The sequence below is a fragment of the Cupressus sempervirens genome, chromosome 1 (assembly GCF_028749045.1).
Source record: "Cupressus sempervirens isolate cs-2001-9-10 chromosome 1, ASM2874904v1, whole genome shotgun sequence".
Classification (NCBI taxonomy): domain Eukaryota; kingdom Viridiplantae; phylum Streptophyta; class Pinopsida; order Cupressales; family Cupressaceae; genus Cupressus; species Cupressus sempervirens.
In genome coordinates this window covers 811430220-811454936 of record NC_143118.1, presented here as the reverse complement: position 1 = coordinate 811454936, position 24717 = coordinate 811430220, and the positions used below count along the sequence as shown (strand labels likewise).

The following is a 24717-nucleotide window of genomic DNA, read 5'->3' as shown; positions in this document are numbered from 1 at the left end:
CTGTGTGCCTCCAAATATGTTGCCCCTGTTGGGTTGACTAACTCGAATCCAGCTTCGACTCCTTGCTTTGTTTTGGAGCCATCGAACCTTAGAATCCATACTCCATTGCTTTCTTGATACTTCTCTTGTAAATTCTTCAACTCATATGTTTCCTTATCTTCTTTTATTTCTGCATTGGGTGGTGTAATTTGGTTTTTCGTTTTACCCATAACGCTATTTGCAACTTCTTCAACTTGTTGAATCTCAAATTTCTGTTTGTCATGTTGATCTTCTTGTTTTAGAGCCCTTGGGATTCTCTCTTCCACTTGTTCTGAGGCCACTGTACATAAAGAGCAAGATAATTCTGAATGGAATGCATTGTGGATTTTGCACCAATTGGGAAATAATAAGTTCTCTACTGATATTCAATTACCTGACTTCATTCTTTGCTACACAGTTCTAGTCACAAAGTTCTTGAAGTTTTCAAACATGCCTTCACCCTCATCGGATGAAGCATCTAGGTCTAACTCAATCAGGATCTCAATGGAATCCCTTCCTTCTCTTATGATGTTCATAGTCAACACTTCTACCTTCTTTGGTCTGTAGGTGCTCATATTTGTTTCAACAAAAAATATTTTGTTTGGTTCTTCATATTCTGTGATTGTCAATCTCAACCTTGGGGTACTATTGATTCTGATTTGATTGGCTAGTCCTTTCCATGGGAGCCACATGTGACAGAAGTCCCTTGCCATATATCCATTCAATCTTCTAGCCCAATCTCTACCTAGGATCAATCCATAGGTATCGGCCACATCTACCACGAAAATATCTACCATGTGTTCCATTCTTGGATCAGATGCCAACTACATGTGTATATGGTGTAGCTCACCCACTACTGGCACTTGTGTCTTATCCAATTGAGTAACTCTTCTGTTGGAGCCCAAAGGCATGATTCCTAATCTTCTGCAAATGTTCAAAGGCATGGTGTTACTTGATGCTCCTGAATCTATTAAGCAATTGTGAAGCAACTTCTTGAACATCCTTACTAATAGCAAAAATGGGGTTGGCTCATCCTTTCCTTGATAATACACCACGGGTGTCTTATGTACTTGCTTTGGCTTCACTCTGAAATCTGTTGGTTGAGCAACTTCTTCTTTCTTCACTTTTTCTTTATTGTTTATCAAGTCTTGACTCCTTTGAGTTTGTTGTTCCATCGACGTTGATCCTTGAGCCACGTAAACCGGTTGAGGTCCAGACTATCTATTGAATTCACTAATATCACCATATGCAATCTCTTGTGTAGAGCTTCCTATCTCTCTGTGTGAAATATCTTGAGATGAATTTGTCATATTTGCTCCTAGAGTATCTTGGATTACATGTACCAAGTTAGGAGGTCTCCCTTGAGTATGTGTTGTTGCACCTTGAGTGTGAGATCCTTGTGATTTACTATCTTTCAAATTGTCAAGGAACGTATCTCTAATCTCCGCTAGCTTCAATAATTCGAACAAAGGGAGGCTAATTTTGACCTTCTTCGTCTCCTCTGTCACACTTTGTCCTAATCTTTTCAACTCTTCACTGTTCATGGCAATGTTTCCAGTTCTTCCTCTACTTGCCTCTTGTGTCAACTGGACATTTTGCAATTTTTTAGTACCTTGATTGTTGTGTTGTGTGTTCTATTGAAAGCTCAGTTGTCCATTTCCACTACCAAGGTTACCTTGTCTGTATTCAAGTGCATCCCTTGAAGGATTTGGTATATTACTCACATCAGGGTGCGGAGGCGTATTGAAATTGTTTGGGGGTATAGAGGATGTCAAAGGTCCATCATTTCTTTTGTTGTTCCTCTTGTAGAATCTTGCATTGCTAGCCGGTTGAAATGTTTGGTTCCCACCTGTTCCTTTGACTAGACCAGTGTCTTCCAAAGGTGGGAAAGAAAATCTGACCCATTGTTATACCCTTTTGATCTATTAACTCATCAACTAGTCCACTTGCTGACTCGAGAGGAAATCTCCCTTGGGGTTCTTCATAAGCCTCAAATTCTGGTGGGAATGAAAACTCCTCAAAAGTCAGACACTGATCGTATCCTAGGGAAGGGACAATCTCATACCTCGTAAACTTAACATCTTTCGGGTTATTCGACTCATCTATTATGTTTTGAAACAGGTTAGATGCTCTCTTGAATTCTACACATCCTAACTCCGGATGTTGATCAGTCTCATGGAATCTGCAATACTTGGACATGGCGGACTCAGCTAAGAATATTCGGTCCACTAGTCTATTATCTGTTGAAGCTTGATTATCCACTGGACCATTGTTTGGGCTTGTATTCCAAGCTCTCCTCTGGTTGGATTGATTGTTATATCCTTAGTCTTGCGACTTGTTATTGCCTTGGTAGTTATTGCTTTGATAGTTCCTTTGATAATCACCACCTTGGTTATTCCTTTAGTAGTCCCTGTCTTGATAATTCCTCTGATATCCTCCTCCTTGATGGTTTCTTTGATATCCCCCTTGATAACCTCCACCTTGATTCTAGTAATTATTCCCTTGATTATTTCTTTGGGAACTTTGGAGTTGATTGTTCTGGTTTCTCAAATAGGTGACTTCCGTAGACAGCTTCTTGACTTGGTCAATCAACTCTTTCATCTCATCCTTTTCTTTTCGCATTCTTGTGGATAAATTTGCACCTTGCAGATAAATTGGTACTAATGGCGGTGCTTGAGATAATGGAGGACCCGAATGTACTACTAACTGATTTGCTGGTGCTTGGTATGCAAGCTGTGGAATTGGATTGTTTGGATATCTTGCACCTTGGGGTTCCATTCCTTGTTGGTGCCATTGTCTTCCTATCTCAATTGCTTTAGTGTAGGCCTCGGTTAACGTTGTGGGAGCAGGATTTTCTATTCTCGTGAACATAGTCATCTAGTTGTCTAAGGCACTGCAGTATGCTTCCAATGCACAAGTTTTCGTCATTGTGTAAGGGGCTTGCAATCTCGTGTAAGCCTTATGAAAACGAGCATTGAAGGAACTTATCGTCTCTCTATCATGTCTCCTTATGTCCACAAATCTTCTATGTAACACCAATGGTGTGGTGGGCATACCAAACTTTGCAATAAAGGCTTCTTTGAGTTGAACCCATCCCATTATTGATGATGCTAGTAAATTGACAAACTAGTAATAAGGTTCTTCCGCTAATGAATAAGGGAAAATCCTACACACGACATCTTCCTCTTGAATTCTTCTATTGCACAATGCCTCTTGGAATACCTTGATGTGCTCCTTTGTTGTATGATTAGGGTCATTGACAAAAAACTTGGAGTAGAATACCACCAGATTGTTCAGTAGATCATGGTATTGTTGGAATAAGAGGGGTGAGGCATTGTTTTGGATCCATGGTGGTTGAGCCATCGTTGGTTGATTGATCTGAGCTTGAACTGGCTAATTGACTGGGGTCTAAATTGGTGGATTAACTTGAGCCTAAACTGGTGGACCAACTTGATGCTGAACTGGTGGATTGACTTGAGCCTAAACTGGTGGACTACTTGGGCAACTAGCTAAGTTTGAGGTATCAACTACCCGACGATTCCTTGGTTTCTTGGGAGATTCTAACACAACTAAGTCCTCTTCTTGGTGTGGTGTATTTCTCAATATCCTCTGCCTCCTATCAAATATTAGTCTCTCAAATCTTTCGGGGTAAAAAGACCCAATCTTCCTATCCAACTTGAAAATAATCCCAACTTGATTGTCTCTCTAATTCGAGTTCTCTTCAAAAATAGCTTGAGCTTGTCTTTGTGCTTTCCTTTCTCTCTCAAGCTTCCTTTCCAATTCTCTTTGATGTTCTAATCTCCTTTGAATTATCCTTTCAATAGCTCTTGCTTTCTTTCTTCTTGATTTAGCACATCAACGGTGTCAAGGTACTCTCTAGTGTTCTCACTTTCCTCCTGAGCGGTTGAGCACAGAATTGCTACAATGTGATTTAGAAGTGTTCTCCAAGCTACTCTAGGCTGATTTGATCTAGGAAGCACCATTCTTCTTCATAATTGAATGCCAACAAATCCTTAAAATGAAATTTTTAGGCCCTCCTAGTGCCAGATAATGTTGATGCAAGTTTTGTATCACTTACATAACATATTAGTGATTGAATATCTGATACGGAGTATCAAACATACAATTCCTCTCTTGAAAAGTTATTGCTTATGGAATGAGAGAATAACTCCAATGTTCCTTACACTTGTGAATACTCACTCGATTTTATCGATGTGATTCGCTGGTAATCACATAGGCGGCCTTACGCAAATTGTTGAGGATGACTTGGACTTTGGTCAGATGATGGAGATGATAGTGGGTTTGTGAAATATGCGAGTGCCAGATAATGTTGATGGTGACGATGATGGAGGATGTGTCTACCAATGATGATGTTAATGGGAAAGCGATGGTGGTGGAAGGTGAATGGATGTGTTCTAATACTTGACTTCTCTAACTTCCTTCTCTAAACTTCGACTACTCAGCTACTCACTATTCTACTCCTACGAATGGAAGGTTAGCAAATGGACGGCAATCGAACCTAATCAAAGCTTACCAGCGGCCTCACTTCCATAGGTGCGATGATTAAAAGGAATAATAAACTAGTTTACCACACAAGGCTTCCCAACTAGCCACTAGGATGCTAGTGGTCTAGTATTGATCCCTATCAAACATCTACCAATGCTACCATGCAACTATCCATCTACTTTAACCTCACTTAAACAACTTCAAATGCAACCAACTTTAACAACTTGAAAAGAAATCTGACTATGTGGAAGTAGAAAACATGCTATAACACCCAATGTTCTTAATCACCATGCAAGTCACAACAATGAAAAAGAGAGCAATTTTGGTATTATCTTAGCAACAATTTCTCCAACACTTTACAAATGAGAGCAAATGGCCATATATAGGGGTCAAAAATACAACAGACAGTGGAGATCAAAACAAGATCAATGATCCAGATTGGATCCTCAAAACCCTAATTAGGGTTACCACCCCATCGACCAATGAGAAGACACCACCTCATCAATGGACCAATGAAAAAAGTGCAAAAAGTGGCAACCAATGAGAAGGCACCAAAATGGTGACCAATCAAAAATAGACACTTGTCCTATTTTAGAAGAAAGGGAAATTTGCCACTTGGGCTTACATCAAATGATCTTCTAATATAACTCTTCCCTTTTCTTTCATTTTCTTAGCTAAGGCAATGAACTTAGCTAGCCTTTTATTAGCTTCTTCCATAGGAGGACAAAGTGTGTGCTTCGCCCTGAGTTCCGCTAACTTCACCACGCTACTTGTTGCCTATAGTATCCTTTCATGGTCCTCATATTCCTTCGCAAATCCAATAAAAGCATTGAGAGAGGAAAGGGTGCCTATATGCCTCTTCTTGATTGCAACCTTCTTAACTCATCCAACCTCTATCCAAAATATGTCTCATTGATATCCTCAAAATCAATTGCTACCCCAACGTCATTCATCATGGTTGAAATGGAAGTGTCGACTCTTGGTCTATGTCATGCAATCTCATTATGTATTTCTTCAAGTGTTCTAAATCTGGTAGTTCATGCAACAAACCAATATTCAATTGTACTCAATCCTCTCTCATCCACCAACTTGGCCCTCTCCAAATATGCTTCTGGTAGCCCAATCAATGCTTGTAGCCTAGGAATAGACAAATCTTTGATAGGAAGGAAACCTTTCTAGTCCTCTTTGAACAATCTGAACTTGTCTCTGACAGTCACTAATGACTAGAATGTCGAGACGAAGGAAGGCAAGAAATTTCGCCCATCTTGGATTGTATCATGGATCCAATCCCTGACTTCATGTAGCTGAGTTGATATCTCTTCTGAATTGCTCTTGTTGTGTTGAGGAAGGGTTGCTTGGTGCAGCTGTTGGATGGCCTAGCAATCTCTCAAATATTTGTTCTCGGCCTCCAACTTTACTATTCTTTCATTTGCCTTCCTCAACATTTTTTTGATTGATGTTATAACTTCTTGGATCTCCTCACATTCCATATCATCTGTATTTCTTACCAAGTTGTGTTCCATTGTCTCATATTCCTAGGTCGCAATCTCACCCACTACCTTATTGACTGTTGGTATAACAATCTGATCCTTTCAGTGACCATCATTGTCGTTCCTAATTATCTTTGCTATTGTCTTTGCCATTTGTTTTTGTTTCTCACTATCACCTTTTTCTAATAATCCCTGGATGTCTTCAACTATATGGGCAGTTACAAACTGTACTACCTGCCACTTTAATGTATGTAAATTGTGGAAATTGGATGAACCAACTCTCATACTTCCTAATTCTTGTTTCTGCTTCCAATGAAAGTCTCTTAGCAAGTGTCCCTTGTAATACCCTTACTATCTTCATGGCGAAGGCATCACAAAATATCTTGTAATCCTTCTTGTTGTGCAAATGGAGCTGTGGATAGCATTCATGTAACAAATATTGCCCCGACCCACTACCAATTTCTCTTAAAGCCTTAAGTCTAGATTTTTTATACAATCTAGCAATCAAGTAAAACGGATAAGATCCCATGTAGAATTTCCTTTGGTTTTGTACAGTTCTAAGTTGCAATTCTAAGTTCTCGCTTAGGATCCTAGCCCAATCAAATCTTCCTTTTCCCTTTTCAATTTCATCAATGAAGAAGTACATCTAGTTTTCGAATTACATACCTTGCGCTAGGCCCATGATTCGGCTGAGAAGAACAACAAGATCACCATATTCCAGTTTGAAATCTGCCATTGTGAACCTTGATGATCGGTTAACTCCCTTCTTTCCCTCGTGAATCCAATTCTGCTTTAGGTGCATAAAATAGGCCTCTTGGTTATCTTGAAATGATTTGGTTGCCTGATCCATCATCACAACCGTCATGCCTTTGTACTGGGGAATGTTTAATGTTTCTTCGATTGCTTGTTCATCGATGTTGGCCAACACTCTCTTCCCTCCATCAAAAATGACGGATTTACTATTTAGACCAAATTTGGATGCACATTCCATAATCCATTCCGAACACGACAATGTAGGAGGAAAAGTTGTTGCGTGTACAATTCCACTTTTGTATTTCTTTGCCAAGGGGGATTGTCCTTCCTTTAGTCGGTCCTTCATCCGTATCATGTCCACTGCACTGATGTTAGTGTAGGTTATTCACTTCATTTTCGAGAAGAAAGGTGTTTTGGGCATCATATCCTCTTTCTCTTTTGTAGTGTTTGTTCGCTTGGGATTCTTACTTGCACTAACATCCTCCATACTCGTCACCCTATTACAGGATGGTAGAGTGGTGGACCAGAAGGCAAGTAGAACCAAGGGAAGCAATCCTTAGACTAGAATGAAAGAAGGATGTCAGCTTAAGGACCCCCTTCAACTCTAAATGATTAAAATTTACCTTAACCAATAACCAGGGAGTGACTTTTGGGAATTAGGACTAGACCTCAAGAACTTCAAATCCACTTGCAAATTAGAATTTTACCATGTAATTCACCTCCAAATAAAATTATCAAACCTAGGGCAAAAACCGCATCTCCTTGCAAAAAATCAAAATTTGCAAAAAAATGCCAAAACCATGAAAAATCTGCCTTCTCACCAAAAATCGCCCAAGACAAGGGCCAAATCTGCCCTTAAGAAAAACCGTCAATGGAAGGGAAATCTACCGTCGACCAAAATCGCCAAAAATGGAGAAAATTTTGCACTTGCAAGGAAAATCGCCAAACACCAAAATTTGCTCCAAGAAGAAAATTTGCCAAACAATGGAGAAATCTGCCTTGAAACAAATTCGTCAAACACCAAATCTGATCTTCACTAAAAAAACTCGCCCAAGCAATGAGAAGAAGATGAGAAGAGAGGAATGAAGAGGAAGGGGCTTCCTCTTATAGCCAGCTCCACGTCTTCCCAGCTGGCCGACTTGGTCCTGGAGGGGGAGAAAAAACAAAAATTAAATGAAAATTATGGCCCACAATTAATTACTTAGCTGAGAATTAACTTTGCCAAATGAAAATTGCCCTTTAAAATTTGCCAATTAGCTCTAAATTGCAAATAGAAATTAAATAATGCCTTTGGGGGGCTTAAATATTTCTATTTAATGAGGATTTAGTAATTATTACGTCATTGAAATTGGATTTTGGCTAACCAAAATCCATTTTTCAATATTAAATTACCAATTTCATTAAAGGCAGAAGGTTTTCAAGGCAATTTTAATCTATTAAAACAATTTCTTGCAATTCCTATCCAAATCGATTTTGCTATGCTATTTAGAATTTTTTTTTTTTTTGAGAAAAAAAAATTGCCTTTAGAGCCAAAAATGATTTTTGCAATTTAGCCTCATTTCTACAAAATTAAAATTTTCACCAAAGAAAAATTTAAGATTTTCCAAAACTCAGTTCTAAGATTAGTCAAATTTACATAGTTATGTCCGAATTTTCAAAAGAAACATTAAAGGCAGAAGGTTTTCAAGGCAATTTTAATCTATTAAAACAATTTCTTGCAATTCCTATCCAAATCGATTTTGCTATGCTATTTAGAATTTTTTTTTTTTTTGAGAAAAAAAAATTGCCTTTAGAGCCAAAATTGATTTTTGCAATTTAGCCTCATTTCTACAAAATTAAAATTTTCACCAAAGAAAAATTTAAGATTTTCCAAAACTCAGTTCTAAGATTAGTCAAATTTACATAGTTATGTCCGAATTTTCAAAAGAAACATCTAAGTACAAATTTACAATTTTATCCCACCAAATGTTGCATATTGAAATTTTGTCCAGCCCAAGAATGAAATTGGTTGCTCTGGAAAATCAAGCGAAACCGGGTGAAAATAAGCTAAGTCTTTCCCACATTTGGCCTAAAGGTGTCCAAGGCTCAAAAATCTCAAAAAAAAAAAAAAAATTGTTGAACAATCCAAAAAAAAAGGGGGTCCACAAAATTTTGGGGCGATGGTGTGAAAACCTCACAACAAGCCTTAAGAGAGGTTATGATCAAAACCATGTATGTAGTCTTTCAAGTCGACCCTCCACACACACCCACCCCCGTGCGCATTCAAAATCCTCTAGATGATACTATTTTTCTTGTTCTCTTCACATGTCAGAGGCTCAGCCTATTTCTGTCTCACACCATATCAAAATTCCTAGGAATAGCCAAGAACAAAATCCTAAATTCACTGATATTTGCAGCTCTGAAACAACAAAATCTGCGAGCATTACTCTTCACAACCTCAAAGAAAGCACATAACTCACCCACAAAGTATGTCCTGATCAGAAGTAATAAAATCACAACAATATTACACATCATTAAACAAGGCTGGGATTATCTCGCACCACAATATTTGCAAGAAAATCACAAGCCCCATTGGCTTCTCTGTATTTATGTGTAATGATTACAATATCGAATGAGCTAATAATATTTGAAGCTTAATTTAGAGGCTTAAGAAGCTCATGGTTGGCGACCACTACTTCAGCTAGGTGATTGGTCAAGTTTCTCAAAGGGTGTACCACAATAAGATTTATTATTATATTCTACAGACATATATAACTAAACAATAGTCATCTAGACATATTAGTGCTCCACAAGCACAATACCCTTTCTAAAAAAATTCATTTCCAAGACAAAGATATCCCCAAGATGCACAGATGTTGAAAAAATGTACCTGTACCACCCTTCCAACGGCAGCGCCAATGAGGATATTCCCTAGGATGTTTCGTTAAAAAGGGAAACATTTCCAAGATGTCATCCCTGATGGAGAAGCATCCTTACAACAACTTCAGTACTTCCACAAGTTTGTCTCGTGTCCCTGAAGCTGTAATTGTCTCCACAAATTCTTGGTGCCATGCTAATGATTTGATTAGACTACAAGCTTTGAACAGATAGACAACATGTTAACATCTACAAATGGTTGGCCTAGGAAGAAAGAAAGAATAGTTACATGCTATCAGAGGTAAAACAGACTATTAAAATTGTTGCTATTTTTATTAGTCAAATGCACACACTTGATCTTTAAGAAATTTAGATATTTGGAAAATTCAGGAATGACGATATTCTTGTATTTAACTGCATAGCCTTCGTTGAGATCAATGAAATTCTATAGCTTCATCATTGGCATTATGAAGATTGAAGATTTGGTCAAAATAATCTCAAAATTTCTCGGAGAAAAAGTTAAAACAAAGCATGAAAAATTGATGAAAGATGGTGTTAACCATGAAGATTTGTGGTTTAGGTGGTCTAACTTTGGGTTTGTGGTGAGGGTATCACCCCTAGACCTTGTCTAGAACTACCACCAAAAATGGGTTTAAGTCAACTACCCCAAGATCACATGAGGAGCACTTGCCCTAAACCCCAACGGATCACCATTATTATGGGTGCAAATATATAAAGCCACCATCGCCCTCCTCTCTAAAAACTCTATGGAACTATGCCTAATTAAAAACAATTCTCAAGTTACTATTGATGCTTTTAGGAGATGTGCTGAAACATGAATAAATTTCATGTGGCGTTTTCTAATCTTTAGAGACGTCCCATTATGGGTACAAGGATGCATTTCTGGTATATGAGACAAAAAGTAGGAAATGTGATTAGCAAGTTTCTATAATTGTGTTCAAAGCTGAGTAGGCAAAATCGGTCATCTCATATCAGTTGCCTGATAAGCTGTATGGTCTAAAAAGTAAGCTTAATCATCATGAATACTTTTCAAAAACTGAGTGAATAATAACATGTACACATGAAGGTGAATTGCCTAAAGATCAAAACATTTGATTAAGAGCTAAATAATTAGTCCATTATACAATCAAAAAGCTCTATTGGATTATGGCTGATCAATATGGCAACTGTGACTACTAAAGACCTAGGTTCAAATTTCAGCTTGTCCCCATAAGAGACCAAAGGATGAATTTTAATGGAGACAACTTTTATCAGATTTGAGTGGATTTAGCAATTACCATGAAGAAATTTATTCAGATACTCTTAGGGGTTACCTATTCATGGTAAAGCCTTTGGGAGTGGAAACATGCCAAGACATTCTTTTCAAAGTATGCATAAGAGTTGGGATCAAAAAAATTATGGTATTCTTGACCATAAGAGATAGTTGAGAGAGTGGGAAATGCATGCAATTATAGTACCAGAGTGAACATGAATATTTATGCAGTCTTTTTGAAATGAAACAAAGAAATGACTTACAATTTGATTATGAACCTATGATATTGAAAAATGTAGCATTAAAGATTCAATGGAAACATCATAAAATCATTTTAATTAAAATTATGCATTAAAAGACCATCTTACTTTCTTATGTTCAAGTCTGGCTTATCTTTAGATAGCTATGACATCTAATAGATAATGACACAGTAATTTGCATGATTCATATAATCGGATTGCTATGATACATATACATAATGATATATAAGCACAAGTGATATGTATATTACAGAAGAGGACTCCGCTTGTATGGTTTGTTTCAATTCAGATCCACAGATATGTCAGTTGTCATGATATCAAACTTACTGAGCCTCCAGTTTAGTTCAGTCATCATCAAGAGCCATAGCATGAATGAAACTTGGACCATTTCTTCGGAATTGTTTCTTTGTTGTGCACCAGACCTGAGGGAAAGTACTCATCTGTACAATTCATTTACATATGTATGAGATCATATGAAATTTAAAGGCTGCAACATTAACTTAATATAGTGATTGAAACATAGTTTGGTAGTGGTAATATTATATTTAGCAGGCACTAACTTACATTGCTGATCATCTTTGCTCCAAACCACACAGATTCAGGTCCAGAAGGAGGTGAAAGCACTCTAATACCATTTGATATTGGAATAGGCAATATTTGGTGCAGTTCTCTTTCTAACCTTGCTGAAGGAATTTTTGAAAATTCATTATTGAATATTAAATGTCTAGCTACAAGGATAGTAATTACTTTCATCTCAAAAGTACTTAAGGCATAAAACAGAAAAGCATTACTCCATTCATAGAATGTCATAATAAATGTGTGATGAAAAAAAATCACAAAATTGGTTTTCCCAACATTATTCATTTTAAAATGCTTGCTGTTATAATAGAGTAAGAAGCTTCACTTAATGGCATATGCAGGACATAAGCACCCTTCACCTACAAGTCTAAATTTAACTACTCTCAAATATCCTGCTCGGAAAGGGTACAAAACCCAAAAGGGCTTCTAGGAAATAAGACAGACTTGTATGTACATTCTGGATTAGTTCTTAACAAACGCAAGGTCCATAACATTATTGTCAAAAAAGCCAATTTACGTGGCATACCTGCAAGGCCAGGCAAACACGCTGAGCCCCCTGCCAAAACAACAGTCTTGAACCATCCTGCATCTACAGCCTTCTCCATTTCAAAAGAATGACAATGCTCGATGCAGAGTGCAACTGCCCGATGCAAACCCATTGCTTGTCTATCACCAAATCACAAATAAATACACAATGTCAGCTTTTCAATCAAAAGTAAATTGCAGAAAATGCACGCATGTGCTGAAGAAAAATAGATGCATATCTTCTCCAAATAAGAAAACCTGCAGAATGTTGGCAAAAAAGAAAAGAAAACTTAACAAGCCTAGCTTAAGAGAAATCCGCAGCTACATTTCAACTTAATGAAATGCTCCTAGGAGAAAATAAGATGGTAAAAAGGGATATTACCACTCTTTATGAGTACATGTCTTCAAGAAGCATGCAACATTACAAGGAAAATTGTTCCAGCACCTACAAACATTCGAAGTTTAATATCCTAAGAAATGTTTCAGACTGAAAGACGAAGAGACGATCCAATACTGAAGATTGTGAAAGGTCTGGTCTGAAGCTGTGCTCCATAGGGACTCAACCCTTGGTTTGGTACACTGTCCCATTCCCGAAAATGTTTTGGGTAATCAGGGACTCAGGGTTTCATCGCCTAAGCCAGCCCTTTATAGTAGCAGTGACAAACTTAAGCTCCTCTTTTGATACAGATCTACCTTCGCTGATTAGGGACAGCCATATATTTTCTTTTTCTTTTTTGTCATTTTATAGTTGAAACTTGGAGCCTTTGGCCATTTTTTTCCAATTCTAGTATAATATATATGCACATTGACAAAAAGGCATTTGAATTTTGTTAACATTGACAATTAAAGTTTACTCCAAATGCATATGTAGAATGACAATATAACTATAATGTCTTCCGTACAAGGCAAATGTTGTTCAGCAATTGTGTAAACAATAGATGTATAAATAATGTATTTGTAGTTTCTGATATAACAGGGAATATATGCAACACTAAGATGAGTCTCAATAATTAGATACCAATTGCAATGTTTGGTCTACAATTAATTATATGCATATGTAGGTTGTACTGGATATGGCAATCGATATGTGTAGTGGTAAATGTTGATAAGGTTGTGTCTGATATGGCAACAAAACTATGCTCTGGAATGTCATTTCTGACTATGACTTCATATGCTTGCACCAAAGGGAATGCCAAAAGGCAGAGTGCTCTTGTACAGAAAATCCTTACAAGATAACAAGTAGTAAGATTCTATTCATATATATGTCTTTTATTGAATAAAGCAAACAACATTATATACTTGTGATTAAGGGAAAAAGGTGCACTTGGAAAGATGCCTCGCCTTAATTGACTTATAACGAAAATAGTTATGGAATGATTATTATGGTTATCAATTGTTAACTGATTAAAATAAAAATCGTGTCAACATCAAATGAATATTATTCCTTAGTATGCCAAGTATCGATAATGGCAATGCAAATGTGATGTGATTTCTATGAAGACATAAGCATAATATCGAATTGTTATGAGTATATGCAGGACAATATGATGTCCATATATTATGAATACGTGTACAATACGATGATGTCAATTCGTTATTAGTATATGCATCATAGTATGATGCTAATGTTGTTTACCGTACAAGTAAAGTAAATGAACGCATACAGACAATGAACATGAATAGCAGAATAATATTCGCAATAGTAGATGAATGAATGATTTACAATGATCCCAGACGGGATATTAGTACTACCGCTGAACCTTCCTGAAGGAGTCTGTCGGCCACAAATATTCTATCCGCTACAAACTATTCACTGACGACGTCGGCTGCAGAATACAAAAACACCGCCGGACCGTCGGCTATAGAATACAGAAAGACCGCCGGACCGTCGGCTACAGAATACAAAATACTGCCGGACCGTCGGCTACAGAATACAAAATACCGCCAGAACCATCCAGTCGACTAACACCATCCCCCCCAAAAAGAAAAGTCGTCTCCGAACAACAATTACAAAATATCTGAGACAAATTAATAACAAAATATATTATCAGAGTGACTACAAAAAGAAAAATCTGCTTCCGTCACATCACTTCCACATTCATCCCGTTACATCTAGAGCCTCTGCTAATACAATACTGTCTCCTCAAGCTGACCTTGATAGCCACTTGTGCTGCTTTCTCTGTTTTCAATTCCTCGGTACCCTGAGCCAAGTGTCGCTGCACTGTCTCCAACTGGATGATCAGCTCCTCCCGAGCTCTCTACGCATCCACCAAGACAACCTCACAGCCAACACCTGCTCCCACTGCCTCTGGTACACAGAAAGTTCATGCCTGCAGCAACTTCAACTCTTCTCAACTGGTCAGACTCCCACAACTGATATCCGCAACGACTGGGTGTCCAGGGGGCAACGCCCCCACGGGGAACACACCACAGAAATGCACGAAACACACCATTTTTGTCATTATCTGCCGATTCTGCACTCTTTCTGGCAACCACAGATGCATCCCCTTCCCTTTGGCATCATCTGTCACTCATTTTGAACAACTTGATTCTGTCGTTTTTTTTTTTTTTTTTTTACTGCTTCCTTTACAATCCACCACAAATCCCTCTGCACACAGAAATTCTTCTCCTTCTGGCTGAACAAGCACTCTTCTTTATGTCTCTACTTCCTCGCGGAAGTCTAGCTGGAGGAGGGAATGGAGTCTGGCGGGAATGTTTTTTTACCCACGGCCTTGTTTTTGGCGGAGGAGAAACTCTGACTAGCGGAGCTGAATCTTTTAATTTAACCCGCGTCCTTTCCGCGGCCTATCTTTCCTTACCCGCGGCCTTTCTTCTCCTACCCGCGGCCTGGTGGAGGAACAATTGTTTTATACCCGCGGACAGGTTGTTGCCCGCGGGGCTTATATTAACCCGCGGGCAGGCTGTCCGCGGGTCTTTCTTTAGTCGCCCACGGACAGGCTGTAGTCCGCGGGCCTTGTCTTCTTCACCCGCGGGCCGTCAGTTGCCCGTGGGGCTTTGTTTGTAACACCCGCGGACAGACTGTTGCCCGCGGGGTCCTCAATTTTTCTTTTTCTTTTTCTTTTTTTTTATTTTTTTCAATTTTTCTTTTTCTTTTTCTTTTTTTTTATTTTTTTCAATTTTTTTTTTTGTTTTTTTTTATTTTTCAATTTTTTTTAATTTTTTTTTTAATTTTTAATTTTTTTATTTTTTTTAATTTTTTATTTTTTTTAATAAAATTCGAATACATCAAATAACAAGGGTACCTGGGGTACCTTTGGACAACGTCGCCGCCAGAGAGTGCTGTACTGACGACGAGGGAGGATTCAATGACAGCGAGAACTTTCTTGCACGATATGGTTTCAACTTGGATCCGTTAACTAACTGAGCTATCTCCTGTCCGTCCAATGATCCAACCCATCGCACTTTGAATTTGCTCGGCTTGATTTCATTACGGCCATCATACTTGAGTACCAACTGCCCCGGCTGAAACCTACTGAGTTTGTCATACCGCACCTTATATCTGTTCTGTGTTTCCTTCGTCGCCCACTGTGCCTGCGGTCGTCGCACATCTAGCTTATTTCCTTGCTGTCAGCACCCTTCCACCAATTTTGTACTGCGGTATAACCTTTTCTTTCCGCGCGGTCCATTCGCCATGTACCAAACAGTGGGATCTTTCGTTTTTCTGTGTTCAAACTTTATATTCTTCCCCTCAGCTTCAGCCATGGCAGCTTTTCCTTCTTCCACTTCCATGCATTCCTCCGGACATTCGTTTTCCTCCTTTTTCTCATCTTCGTCGACCCTTAGCATATTGCAACTCGGAAAGAGTTCGTAGTCTTCTATCTGCCAGTAGTAAAGGCCATTCACCGAGTCCAGGTCGTCGTCATTCGATCCTCCGTCAAGTCTCAATACTCCTTCATCCAATTCCATTCTCCTCTTTCCTTCGTCATCACTCTCACCTTCACTATCAGAATCTGACAATGCTGCCTCCTCGCCAACCATTTGCGTGTGCAGGTCAATTATGAATCTTTTGCCTCTGTGCTCCATTGATAGGGTATTGCGTTTCCAATCATGTTTTACTTTTGCTTGCACCAACCAATCCCGTCCCAGAATAGCATCATAGCCTTTTCTTTTTAATGGAATGACCACAAAATTCAATAAAAATGGTTGCGTACCAATTGTTACCGGTTGCGCTTTCAGAATTCCCAACGGTTTGATTCCATGTTGGTATGCCGTGAGCAACTGAAATGTAGGTGGCCACAATGTCGGCTTTCCCAACTTCTTCCAAGTATCCTCCGGCAACACATTCACGCCGAACCCTCCGTCGATAATTGTGTCTGTCAAAACATTTCCCAAAATCCCCATTTCGACAACCGTCGGATGCCGTCCGGATGTGAGTGCCAGCAGCATTGGGTCTGTTGTCATCACTTCCCTACTATCCCTTCCTGTGTCCTCCGGTGCTTTCGGAAACGGTGTATGATTCAGAATGGCCGTCCATAACTGGGCCATTGTGAGAAGGAGGTCACTTATCTTGAACAGTATCTCCGTTTGTAAGATCTGTCGTACAATGTTTTGTTTTTGAAGTTCCTTGCCAAAGTGCCAGTAATATCCTTCAACTGAGATGTCCCCGCCGACGATGCCTTTGCAATGTCCGCCTGCGCTTCCCCCACTTTTCTCTTTTCCTTCGCTTGCCTCTGTGTAATTGCCAGAACCTCCTCTACATCCGTGCCAATAGTGATCAAGTTTACTCCAGCCTTTGGACACTTGGAATCTTCATGATCGCCGGGTCCGCACCATCTGCATAATAATTTTGGTGTGTTTGTTGTTGTACAATCCCGCGCAAAATGACCCCATAAATTACACGCTCGACATTGAACGATCAGCCGTCCATTTGCATCATACTGAGTTCGACTTCGACTCCCATTATTGTTGTTATTGTTTACATTGTTTTTATTTTGCCCTTTGTTATTATTCCTGTACCCTCCGGATGTGGCACCTGCGCTATTCATATTTCCGCTACTGCCCGACGGGGAAGCCTCCTGTGTGAAAAACACCTGCGGAGATCCTCTTGTCTTCATGTTAAAGGGGCACTCCTTTGTTGAATGGTCCATGATCTGACAAATGTCACAGAATTGGTTCTTGGGACACGATCCTTTAGTATGCCCGTCTGTCTTACACTCCGTGCACCACAGCTTACTGCCTTTTGGCTCTTTCTACATATTTTTAAACTCCTTCATCATTCGAACCATATCCTTCTGTAAGGCACGAACCTTTTTGCTACTACCTTCGTCGTCGCTACTACCATCTCCAGCAGATTCATCCTCATCAGAGTCAGAGGAGCTAGTTTTCTTCTTCTTTGTCTTCTGTACACTTTCAAGGTCTAGTGTTCTGTTATAAGCATCCACATATGACGAGGGTGGTACAATTTTCATTTTCCTCCGCAACTGTGAACGTAGGCCGTCCACAAACCACCTTTTCTGCAATCCGTCCGCCGGTTTGCTTGAAATTTTGTTTATTAAGTCTTTTAATCTCTTGGCGTAAACGCGGGCAGTTTTGTGCTTCCCTTGTTTCGTATTGAAAATCTCTGCTATGATTTCATTATCATCCCGCAAGAGTTTAAATTCCGCCAAGAACTCCTTTTTAATGTTATCCCAGCTATTTAGCTTCTGCGGATCCATATTTGAAAACCAATCAATCGCGACACCCCGTAGGGTTGCCAGAAATTGCCTGGCCCATTCGTCGACATTTGTGATTCCATTTGCCCGCCAGATCATCTCACATGTCTTACAATGTCGGATAGGGTCGGCTGTACCATCGCCTTCAAATTTTGGCAGCTTCTCTTTAGGTCCTGCCATCACAACCCTGGAGGTCTGTACTATCACACTGGAGGTCTGTACTCCAGACTCCTACACCGGCAATCGGCACTCTCGCACCGGCAGTCTGAACTCCCACACCGGTGGTCAACACTCCCACACCGGCAATCGGCACTCCCACACCGGCGGTCGGCACTCCCACACCGGTAGTTTGAACTCCCACACCGGCGGTCTGCACTCCCGCACCGGCGGTCTGCACTTCCGCACCGGAGGTGTCGACAGCTACGAACCTTGGTGAAGAAGAAGGATCCTCTAAAATTGTTTCCCACGGAAGTCTATCCTAGACAAAGACATCACTCCACGCTCGTGCTCCGTCGGCACTGCGAGCCATGCAAGTTGATGCTCTTCCGTTAGAGTTTTCCTCCCTTGGCGAACACAAGTTCAAGAACTCCTCCCATGCTTCTTCCACCAATTCCACCCGCTGCCGAGTCTCCTCCAACAATTCTTCCGCGCTCCGGTGTCCGTCGGCAATCTTCTGAAATCTCCGTCGGCGTTCGGCTTGTTGTGCCAGAATTAAATTCTCTTGTGCAGTACGGATTCCATCTTTTCCCTTCGCCTTATTTCGATCCTTGTTAAGCTGATTTGGCATTAATCTTCATTCCTCCCACCTTCTAGGTTCATAAGGCAACGGCGCCAAATGTTTACCGTATAAGTAAAGTAAATGAACGCATATAGACAATGAACATGAATAGTAGAATTATATTCGCAATAGTAGATGAATGAATGATTTACAATGATCCCAGACGGGATATAAATACTACCGCCGAACCTTCCCGAAGGAGTCCGTCGGCCACAAATATTCTATCCGCTACAAACTATTCGCCGACGACGTCGACTACAGAATACAAAATACTGCCAGACCATCGGCTACAGAATACAAAATACCGTTGGAACCATCCAGTCGGCTAACAAATGTTGGAAATATAAGAGGAGTAACTGAGAGGGGAGGGATGAATTAGTTAGTACAAAAATAAATCCCAGATCCCTTAGATGTCAGTACAAATCAAACTTTGTGAAAATTGAACTCTGTTGAAACTTGGCAAAACACACAGACAAAATGTTGTAACTCAGTAGACACTGAAATAGCTCAGAAAATGTTTAACATGAAAATCTTGTGATTAATATTACTTTAACTTAGTTAAAAACACATAAGAGAAATAGCATGAACACAATTGACACCAAGATTTAACGTGGAAACCCAATTTGAGAAAAACCACCAATTGCAACTAGTTACTAATTTTCACTCTTCTAAAGTGAGCCCTATTAGAAGTCAACCTTGTTAAATGTTACAAAACACGCTGTTAGGTGTGACCCTGTTAGAGGATTTAATCACCCTATTAGAAGTGGCCTTGTTAGAGGTCATCTAATAATTCAATAAAATGCCACCTTGTTAGAGGATTTACAAATAGTTGTTATGCTAACTCTATTAAGAGATTTAAATCACTGCTAGAATGGTTAGAGAGTAACAATGAGATGACCCGATTTTTTATGCAACTAAATTGCTGATTACAGATCTCAATTCTGGCTTGAATACTTGATCCTTCTTGATCGAATGTAGCTTTGCATCTCAACAAGGATATTTTGCTTATCCTTCTAATTTTCTTCCTCTTAGCATTATCAAATCTTCAATTATGTTCCACACATTCAATCCTTGACCTTATATTTATATGTTACATATTGATAAGTAGGAGATGATTTCCACAGCTAGTCAAATTGTGATGTGAATATCAGGATTTAACTGTGTGATTTTTGAGTCAAACTCGATGACTCATGTTTCATGAGTAGTGATTCAACATGAATCCATCTCTCATGAGAATAAATGGAACACTTAGCACTCATTGGATCTAGGTGATGCTCACAGGGGTGAAGCACCGGGACTTCCCGGGAGGTCACCCATCCCAGTACTACTCCAGCCTGAGCGCGCTTAACTACGGAGTTTCCTCCACAGTTAAACCCAAAGCTTGCAACCCCTGTGAGCATCACCTAGATCCAATGAGTGCTAAGTGTTCCATTTATTCTCATGAGAGATGGATTCATGTTGAATCACTACTCATGAAACATGAGTCATCGAGTTTGACTCAAAAATCACACAGTTAAATCCTGATATTCACATCACAATTTGACTAGCTGTGGAAATCATCTCCTACTTATCAATTGATGAGCTTAAGGGGCTTTCTAATGAATGGTTCATAAGGCACAACACTTGGTGAAGGTTTTGCAAATGGGGTTGCAAGCTTTGGGTTTAACTGTGGAGGAAACTCCGTAGTTAAGCGCGCTCAGGCTGGAGTAGTACTGGGATGGGTGACCTCCCGGGAAGTCCCGGTGCTTCACCCCTGTGAGCATCACCTAGATCCAATGAGTGCTAAGTGTTCCATTTATTCTCATGAGAGATGGATTCATGTTGAATCACTACTCATGAAACATGAGTCATCGAGTTTGACTCAAAAATCACACAGTTAAATCCTGATATTCACATCACAATTTGACTAGCTGTGGAAATCATCTCCTACTTATCAATTGATGAGCTTAAGGGGCTTTCTAATGAATGGTTCATAAGGCACAACACTTGGTGAAGGTTTTGCAAATGGGGTTGCAAGCTTTGGGTTTAACTGTGGAGGAAACTCCGTAGTTAAGCGCGCTCAGGCTGGAGTAGTACTGGGATGGGTGACCTCCCGGGAAGTCCTGGTGCTTCACCCCTGTGAGCATCACCTAGATCCAATGAGTGCTAAGTGTTCCATTTATTCTCATGAGAGATGGATTCATGTTGAATCACTACTCATGAAACATGAGTCATCGAGTTTGACTCAAAAATCACACAGTTAAATCCTGATATTCACATCACAATGTTACATATTGTCAAGTCGGCTTGAATACAACTTAAAATAATTCATATTCATCTTCTCAGTTAGCTAGAACCAACAGACAATTCAAGTGAACTCAATATGCCAAAACAAAAAAATCCTTCGTTAGCCAACCCTACTCAATAGACACTAACACAAAGCGATTTTCCTGTGTTAACCAAGTGAACTCGGTTGACACTGCATATTCACAAATTTCCTTTTGTAACTGAGAGAGCTCGGTTAACACTGGTGCCATCCAATATTTCCTTCGTTAACCAAGTGAGGTCGGTTAACACTCAACTTTCGCAAACTTTCCTTTGTCGTCCAAGTGAACTCAGTAGACACTGTCTTCTTAAATAAGCAAACACTGAAATGCTCGACAGACACAAAAAATTGTCTTTAATGCCCAAGTGAGCTTACTATACACTGACTGGTAATGATATGACATTTTGTGTACAATCAAAGACAATACACAGTTAATCAATTGTTTCCAACAATCTCCCTCTTTGGCATTAATGACAACACGTCATAATGCAATGAAATTTTAGAGCAAGAATAAAGTAAGGAACATATCCTTAGTTTCATTCTGATTCTCATCCATGAGAACTCCCTTTATCAATGTGAACTCCTTTTGCCTTTAGTTTCTCCCTCTGTCAGAAAACTTATGCTTTTGATATTTCCCTCTTTGTCATCTCTTGAAGTGATAAAATTTCTGTGAGATATGACAACAAACTTCTCCCTCTTTGACATCTCATGCCAAAGACAATATTCAGTATATATCAATGTACCTCATGTGCTGATTCATTTGCAATGTTTCTTTTGTCAATACTGCATCAACTGATTAATCTTCAACATGCTCTAGTTGATGCATCATTAAACTACATTTAGTGAGCTTCAAATAGGGGAATGACCCCTAGCTTATCTTTTAGATACATAAATGTATCCTTAGGTAATGGCTTAGTGAATATGTCTGCAATTTGTTCTTTAGTATTCACATATTCCAATCTTACTTCTTTATCTTGTACCAATTCTCTAAAAAAATGATATTTTATAACAATGTGTTTTGTTTTTGTATGCATCATTGGATTCTTTGATATATTAATTGCACTGGTGTTATCACATTATATAACCATTGGATCCTTGATCTCTATCTTCATACCTGCCAATAGTTGTTTGAACCAAACAATATTAGAACAATTAATTGCTGTTGCCACATACACTAGCTCTGCTGTGGACTGAGAAATACAATTTTGTTTCTTACTTGTCCAAGAGACTAGTCTTTTATCAAGAAAGAATGCTCCACCACCGGTGCTCTTTCTGTCATCAATACTTTCTACCCAATCAGCATCAATGAATACTTTTAAATCCAAATTGCCTCCTATTTTGTACCATAAACCATAGTTTTCAAGAATTTTAGGATATCTCATGATATTTTTATTGCCATCATGTGATTTTCTTTGGGATTTGTTAAGAATATTGCCACCATGCTGACTACTAATGCAATATCAGGCCTTGTATGCACTACATACTGCAATTTTTCAATCATTGATCTGTATGTGCTCTGATCTACCTCTTTGGAATCATCATATTTGAAAAGCTTCTGTCCAGTAGACATAGGAGTTTCAACTGGGCTTGATTCTTCCATTCCAAATTTCTTTAGTATCTCCTTGATATATTTAGATTGAGTAATGTAGATTATCATCTTTCTTCTGTTGGATCTGCAATCCAACAAAGAGTTTTCTCTCCAAACATAGACATCTCAAATTCTTTACTCATTTCTTTTGAAAATGCTTTGTGCAAGTCATCATTTCCTGTGAATAAAGTGTCATCTGTCATGTCCCCTTTCTAGCGACATGATTCCCACAGTAGATTTGCCTATCATTGACTCTCGTAGGCAAATAATTTTGGAGAGAGAGTCATCCTGTTGCCAAATGATTGCATATAGCTCTCGGAGCGTTATAATTGAGCCTACATCCTGTAAGTGGGGCCTACATGTTCTAATTTTGAGTTGTGATGGCACTTTTATTTTATAAAGTTGTTTTATAATAAAGTGCATTATAATAAGGTTTTATAAAAGATGTTTCTAGAAGTTTCTAGTGACTTCTTAGAAAAGTTAATAAATTGAAGACTGGAGGCACCCATTTGGACAAGTGATTTTGTAGATTCAACTTCTAATTATATTGGAGCAATTTGTGGTCTTTGGTCTGCAAATTTCCATGAGGTCTTTGGGAACGAAAACTCCCTTGGGTCTGCATAACTGAGGAAGTCTATACATGTCAGAGCCGTACCAAGGCTTGGGTCATAAAATTGTTCATACTTCACAAACTATTCAGAGTTTCCTTAATGTTTTTAGGGGGCTATCTAACCACCCTAGGCGATTCAGTACATACCAGTTTCGGCACTATTTTGAAGGCTGGGAATTATATAAAAAAATCGCACCAAGGCCGTACAAGTACGGCAGTGTTGACAGGCTCTAATGCCCAGACAGGAATAGCCCTGAGTTTTCCCTTCAGTTACCATTTAGTAAACTTCATCGGCAGGGCTGCAATCAGGCAGGGAGAGGTGCCATTTTGAGAATTCATGCATATGACAACTCATGGAGGCGAAAATCCCAGGTTCTTGATGTTGCTTACATTGTTTAAAAACTAAGTACATAATTGTATATGCTCAGACGTTGTTATTCATTTACCTTCAATTGAATTGTTTCAAATATTGTAAGAATTTGCTATTACCATTGGAGCATGTAACAGATCAGTCCTTAAATGCAAATTACAATAAGATTTTTTATAAATATTGTTGGTGCTACTATTCTTCATTGCATTAGTTATAGCTATCTTATTTGGTGAATTTGTTTGAGACATTACATCCTTACCCATTTAACAGTTGCATGCCAAGTATTTGACGAATTGCCATAGTTCAGTATTGGGGTTTTTAGTGGCCTTTATAGTAAGGGTCATTTCATCATCCATGAATATTTCTACCAACACAATCTTCTTGTCTGGTCCTTTGATATACAGACTACTATTATCATTTGTTCTTTGAAAACCAATCTGTATTAAGTAGTTATGAAGTCTTTTATACCAAGCGTTGAGAGCTTGCTTGAGACCATATAATGCTTTGTGTAATTTGCAGACCATATCTCTTTTGCTAGGTTTGTTCTATGTAGACTTCCTCATCAAGAATTTCATTCAAGAATGCAAATTTTACATCCATTTGATAAACTTTAAATCCTTTGTGAGTTGCATATGCTAGTAAAGTTCTAACACCTTCTAATCTTGCAACAAGAGCAAAAGTTTCACCATAATCAATACCCTCTTCTTGAGAATAACCTTTACATACTAACCTTTGTTTCTGAAAACTTCTCCATCTTCATTTAGCTTATTTTTGAATATCTATTTTGTGTCAATTATATTTTTACCCTTGGGTTTAGGAAAAAGAGTCCCCATTTTTAGCAGGTTCTTGCAGTTGGCCAAGTCAGTTCACCATCGCGACCCTCATGAGTTGACAGTGAGAGGGTCTCAATTGTGTGGTTATAGGCTTTTCAGCAACCTATGGTGTGTTTTGGCACTATTTGAGGGACTTACAATATATAGTAAGTCGATTTGTTGGTTCCAATAAGCTCAGTTGAGTTAGAGGAGTTGGAAAATGCTCTCAGTTTTTATTTCAAGCTTCCAATTTGAGTTGCAAGAATCTTGGAGGGAGCGTCTATTTATAGTAAGTGACCTCGTCAAGTTCATCCATCATCTT

General features: G+C 39.0%; 1 protein-coding gene across 3 annotated transcripts in view; it reads right to left on the bottom strand.

Moving 5' to 3' along the window:
- Nucleotides 1-11204: 11204 nt before the first annotated feature.
- The window catches only part of ARP8 (actin-related protein 8), a 251172-nt gene continuing 237659 nt past the window's right edge, over nucleotides 11205-24717 (bottom strand). For 2 of the 3 annotated variants that reach the window (XM_089790359.1, XM_089790357.1), the window contains exons 10-12: nucleotides 12262-12401; nucleotides 11721-11839; nucleotides 11205-11596 (exon numbers count right to left, since the gene is read on the bottom strand). In XM_089790359.1, the coding sequence (XP_089646485.1) occupies nucleotides 11501-11596; nucleotides 11721-11839; nucleotides 12262-12401 (355 nt within the window). In that variant the 3' untranslated portion in view covers nucleotides 11205-11500. Of the gene's footprint in view, nucleotides 11597-11714; nucleotides 11840-12261; nucleotides 12402-24717 lie in introns of those variants that run through there. The other variant, XM_089790365.1, reaches the window with a different exon arrangement.